Raw genomic sequence first — 6,000 nt, forward strand, 5'->3', positions numbered from 1 at the left:
ACAGCTGCTGTCTCAACTTCCTGAGAGTGGTGTCAGCCTACTTAAAGGGGCAATGCGTATCTCTCTCTCCCCCACACACAGGGTGTATGTCTGTCTCTGTCTGCCATGCTGTCTCCCCTCCCACCATTCATGCTGCCTTGTAGAGTGTGAGGCTACATTAACAACATTGGGTTAACCCTTGAGGGCTCAGCTGAATGCTAGTTCATCATTTAGCAGTACGGCATTCCCTGGGAAATATCCCACCCTCTGACTGCACCACCTCAACCAAGCTTCACAATACTGTGTACAAATTGTTTAAAACTTATACTGTGTGTGTATTCATTTGCATCTTATACATACATACATACAGAGAAGTTACAGCAAACTATGCAAACTTCACAATGCTTATGGGTCGGATCCTCAGCTGCTGTAAATCAGTGCAGCTACACTGAAGACAATAGAGCCGGGGTCCCCAACACGGTGCCCGTGGGTGCCGGGGCAGCTAAATGCGCCCGCGTCCTGGCCGGCGATCAAGCAGCTGCCGAAATGCCACCAAATTTTGGCGGCGACACCTCTTGATGATGCCGCTTGCTGCTGACAAGCGGCATCATCAAGAGGCGTCGCCGCCGAAATTCGGCGGCATTTCGGCGGATGCTCAACCGCTGCCTTGGTCCTTCGTCTGGCGCCCGCTCGACGAAAAGGTTGGGGACCACTGCAATAAAGCTTTGCTAAATTAAACCAGGTGGGGATCTGACCCTGTATGTTCTTACTACTAAATTCCAAAGAACTCAGTTATTGAGACTAATTAGCACAACTTCTGCTATCTAGACTGAGATACTAGTTCAGCCTTAATGAAACACTATTACCTCTAAATCGATCATGTCACGTGGGAAAGGCACCTCTGGGTTCTCACCGGTGTCCAGGATTGGGATGTTCGCTTTTTTAATCTCCTTCTCAACAAACCCTAAAGACAGAAAATGTTTCACAGTGAGAATCACTATGAGAAACAAAAGCAAGAAACTGGAACATCAGTCTCTCTGCACCTTCACATTCCCCATCACCTCACCTGACCAGCAGCTGCATATCCCACCCCCACACCCATCCATCCTATCTGTAGCAGAACTCCATCAGAATATAGCTCATGTGGTTGCTTTAAAAGATCCACAAGTTCTCTTCTCCACAGGAAACAAACCTTTCCAAAAGCAGCCTAGCCTACTGGGAAACGAATGTTACCTTACCACTAACACAACACTTAGCTATGGCACATAATTTCAAAAGTTTAGGCTGTTTTCTTCCCTTAAAGCTAGTATAGAATTAGAGGCATGCATCAACATAAAGCAAGGACATACTGAGTTTCCGGTCCATCTCCTCACATCTCCTGACTTCGTTAACAAACTTACGCTGGAACACATTCACATCAGGGTTCAACTGCAAACAGAAACACACATTTCCTTAGGAGTGTTTAAATGTGAAGGATCATGATTACTAGTTTATCAGGGTTGTGGGGGGGGTTTTGGCGAGTGGTGGTTTGTTTTTAAAGAATGATGCAAGGAAAGTGTACAGCAGATATGATTGTTGTGCAGCATAACCTACTTTACTGATAAGTAACAACTAGCTGGAATATATGTGCCTGTGGCACAAGTGGACACTGAGATAGCAAAGATGAATGATGACATATGAACAGCAGCCAGGATCTTAATGATCTGATGCACTTTACTGACACAGGAAAGCAGCCACTTACATCACGAAACTGAACCTTCCCAAGCTCTCCTAACTCGCTGACACAACAGTATGCAGCTTCCGACTGGAGGAAAAGCTGGGCCAGGGTCATCTCCTCACTTCTGAAAAGCTCCCCCATGATGAAGGGCAAGTGTCGGTCAAACCAGGAGTGGAATTTTAACCCTAAAATAAAAAGGTTGTAGGTCTGAGAATGTACCGCAGAGTCTGAATCCCACATTTGTGAAAGGACAATTTGCCTCCTATAGTCAGAGGAGAAAAGGTATAAAACACAGTCCCATGGAATAATTCTACACGCTGCATGCAAATATCTTGACTTAAAAAGAATACAAGAGGAAGTGATGATTCTTTCATAAGATGCTTGAGAGGTCAAGTAGTTCTTCAGCACCTTTTGATAAAAGGCTATTTCATAACTTTCTAAGGAAACACCTTAGTGAATCATGATAGATCTTACTCAAGGGAGGGGAAACCTGTTACATCACACGGTCTGCAAAGCACCACGGATAGTTATCACACTACAAACAATTCTTTCTTCAGCAATCTAAGAACTCTGCTCTTCCGGGGCCGTCTCTTTCTGCTCTAAGCATTGCACTTAGAGTGCAGCTCTCAGAGGCAACCCAGCTCACATAGTATCTAAAGGCCAAAGGCTGCCTATTGAAGTGTCATCCTGGAAGCAGTGAGCTTTCAGCATCCCTGAATTGACAGGGAAGAGGTCTCCCATGAAGGGACCAGCATCAGCATCACACAACACTAGTGCAGTTCAGGAAATGCAGCACACTGAATACTGAGTTATAGTGCATCACTGTTGGGGCAGAGAACACCTTCTTTTGCTCTTCTCTTCATTCAGCTGCTAGATTTTATATTTCCACCCTGCCCACTACAGCCTATTTGGAGGTCTGTCAAATTATCATAACAAGCAGGGTAGTGCTTCACTCAACACAGGTTTTAAAACACAAGCGATACCACACAAGAGAACCTGGCACCATCAGTGGTCCTGAATTATTATTGGCTCAAAATAGCTGAGCCTATTAGACCAAAATTGAAATGAATGACACTATTTCAGTTTTAGCCACACTGATTTCTGACTTCACATTGCTGAGTAGAATTAGCTGCTGGTACGACACATTCTCTCTGTGTGGCCACAGGTGTTGTTTGTAATTACTGTATCTATGCCCAGATGCTGTGTGAACATGAGCGTGTAATTAAAAATCCATCCACAAACACTGTATTTCCATTTTGAAATCTACAGAAAAACAAGCCTTGAAACTGACTGGATGATTTGTTTGCTTCTGGGTTTATTCAAAATATGTTTTTTAAATGGAATAATATACCTTACAACACATGGATGCAAATGAGAATGATAAAATATGTATTGCTAGCTAAACCAAATAAAAACCCTGCAAAAAAGCATGTGTGATCGTCAAAGTAAACAACATGCTTAGACCTTAACACAATCTGCTTATTAGCCTCTGGAAGCTATTTCTGTTGTGGATGCGCAAAAAGATGGAGCCTGGGAAGGCACAGGCAGAACCCCAGGTTCCAGAAATGCCGCAGATGCCCAGTCCGGGCACCAGCCGCGCAGGACCCTTGGGTGCAGGGACGGGCATGTCAGGGACACCCAATGAGATCAGCAGGATGGTTAATCCACAGCCCAGGCACACGGGCCCGCACAAGCCGAGGACAGCGATGGACACAGAGTAATTAGCAGACACCCCCCCCCCCCCGCAGCCGGGCAGACTGGAAATCGGGGGGGGGGGGCAGCCCGAGGGCTGAGCTCCACCTCAAGCGCCCCACCCCCTCCCCACACCGGGGGGCTCCCCGTGGCCCCTGCTGGAGGGGACCCGCCCCCCAAGCGCCCTGCAGAGCGGGGTGACCCCAGCCCCGCCCCGCCGCTCTGTGGGAGGAACCCCCGGCTCGGGGCGCCCCTCCCGCCAGGGGGGCAACACCCCGCCCCCCGCTCAGCCACAGGGGGCGCCCGCAGCCCGCCCCGCCCCCACGGCCCAGAGCCCCCTGCCGCAGCGGGACACCCCCCCCTTACCTGCCGCCCACTCCAGCCCCTACTGCGGCCGCCGCAGCCGCAGCATTAGCAGAGCCGCCCGCCCCCTCTCTGACGTCACCGCGCACGCCAACGTCCTCCCCCCGCCGCAGCGCCGGATCACGCGAGGGCGTCTCCTAGCGACGGCCCGGCGGCCATCTTGTTTCCCTTTGGCCGGCTGGGCCCCTCCGACCGGAAGTGCCCGGAATGGGGGGAGGGGGAGACAGATCCTCCCGGCACCACGTCCGCAACACCTGACGTCGCAGCAGGATCCGATGACGTCACGGCACAACCTGCTGATGTCGCCATGGGCACAGTGATGTTTTGATGCAATATTGATGATGTCATGACAGAGCAGGTTGTGCACTGCAGCGTATTGGACTCAAATATTGCATCGGGGAGCACTGTCGCGTCTCGGTGCGTTAGCGCATCCCCCAGTGCACCAGCGTACGATGTCACACCAACATATCACCACGGCGGATCACCATATGATGTCACGCTAACATATCACCACAGCACACCAACGTATCACCATGGCGCACCAATGTATCACCATGTCACATCACCACACGATGTCACACCAACATATCACCATGTCGCATCACCATATGATGTCACCAACATATCACCACAGCACAGCAACATATCACCATGTCAGATCACGGTACGATGTCACACCAACATATCACCATGTCGCATCACCACACGATGTCACACCAACATATCACCATGGCGCATCACCATATGATGTTACCAACATATCACCACAGCGCAGCAACATATCACCATGTCAGATCACCATACAATGTCACACCAACATATCACCATGTCGCACCAATGTACGATGTCACACCAACATACCACCACATCACCATGCAATGTCACACTAACATATCACTATGTCGCACCACCATACAATGTCACACCAACATATCACCATGTCACACTGTGATAGGATTTCACACCAAAATATCATGACGTTGCATCACGACAGGATATCACACCAACATATCATCATGTTAGACCAATGTACCACCACGTCGCACCACAATACACCATACCAACATATCATGTTATACCAACATATTACCATAGCGCAACCCTAGTGTGGGAAGCGGCACAGGCCGCAGGGACGTGCTGGCCACTGCTTCCCGCAGCTCCCATTGGCTGGGAATGGTGAACTGTGGCCACTGGAAGCTGTGGGCAGCCATGCCTGTGGATGGTCAATGTATTGTGAACAAACTGTCTCGTGGCCCGCCAGCGGATTACCCTGATGGGCTGCAGATTGCCCACCACTGCCCTAGCCCCTTTGACTGACAAGAATAAAACCCAGTACAGCAACTCTATACCCTCTAGGTCTGCTTCTCTTTTCACACACAGTTATATCAAACAGGTGTCATCCTGCTGCAGTCAATGAAGACGCACTGGTGACAGTGAGAGGATAATCAGGCTCGTTGCTTTGAATCCAAGCGATAAAGGGAGTGTGTTTCAGTGGAGGTGCAATTCCACCCAGCAACAGCCACATTAATCTCCCCACAGAGATTTGCATAATGTGGAAATCTGACATACAAGAAACTTCCCTCCAAGTAAGAGTTCATAATGTCCTCTGCTGCTAGACTGTTAAATGGAAACATGATTTCCTAGGAAGGAAGCCAAGCCCCACAAATGAAATTAACTTAGTTAAAATACACGTAACTGCTAAATACATATTCTGCTTATTGACAGTCTTTTGGTAAACATTGGCTCTTTACTCCAGTTAAAAAGTTTAAGTTTGAGTTTAAAGAGGGGCTTTTGCACTATGGAAAATGTCAGATCTAATCATGGAACTGTGGACTCTTTACCTGCTTTTGTTAATTCCTTGTCATTTGTGCTAATTGGCACAGAAAGTAATTGATTCCGGTGATGAATTTGGTGCACACTTCATCCTGAAGCAATTCACAAAATATGCATAGCACTACTTATATGCAGCCACTCTGAGGAAACCATTAGTTGCCACACTCTGCAACAGTAGGGGTAGAAAGGAGTATAGGCAGGAAGTCAAACATTACCGGAGGCCAGAAAAGGTGTAATTCAATAGACATTGTGGAGGGACGGATCACCTCCTCAATGCTGCTTTCCTGATCCCCAGAAGATATACTGGAGCAAAATCCAGCTTCTCTGGTTAGAGTTCAGTGCCAAGATACCAGATCAGTCCTTCCCTATTATCCTGTGCTTGTAGCTGACTCTGTATGAAAGGGAGCCTTGGGTAT

General features: G+C 48.4%; 1 protein-coding gene across 4 annotated transcripts in view; it reads right to left on the reverse strand.

The window, feature by feature from the left end:
- The window catches only part of ATP6V0A1 (ATPase H+ transporting V0 subunit a1), a 48,350-nt gene extending 44,494 nt beyond the window's left edge, over positions 1-3,856 (reverse strand). For 3 of the 4 annotated variants that reach the window (XM_044999608.1, XM_044999607.1, XM_044999606.1), the window contains exons 1-3: positions 1,721-1,881; positions 1,329-1,407; positions 846-943 (exon numbers count right to left, since the gene is read on the reverse strand). In XM_044999608.1, the coding sequence (XP_044855543.1) occupies positions 846-943; positions 1,329-1,407; positions 1,721-1,837 (294 nt within the window). In that variant the 5' untranslated portion in view covers positions 1,838-1,881. Of the gene's footprint in view, positions 1-845; positions 944-1,328; positions 1,408-1,720; positions 1,882-3,754 lie in introns of those variants that run through there. The other variant, XM_044999605.1, reaches the window with a different exon arrangement.
- Between the last annotated feature and the right edge of the window lie 2,144 nt (positions 3,857-6,000).

Source organism: Mauremys mutica, chromosome 25 (assembly GCF_020497125.1).
Source record: "Mauremys mutica isolate MM-2020 ecotype Southern chromosome 25, ASM2049712v1, whole genome shotgun sequence".
Lineage (NCBI taxonomy): Eukaryota > Metazoa > Chordata > Testudines > Geoemydidae > Mauremys > Mauremys mutica.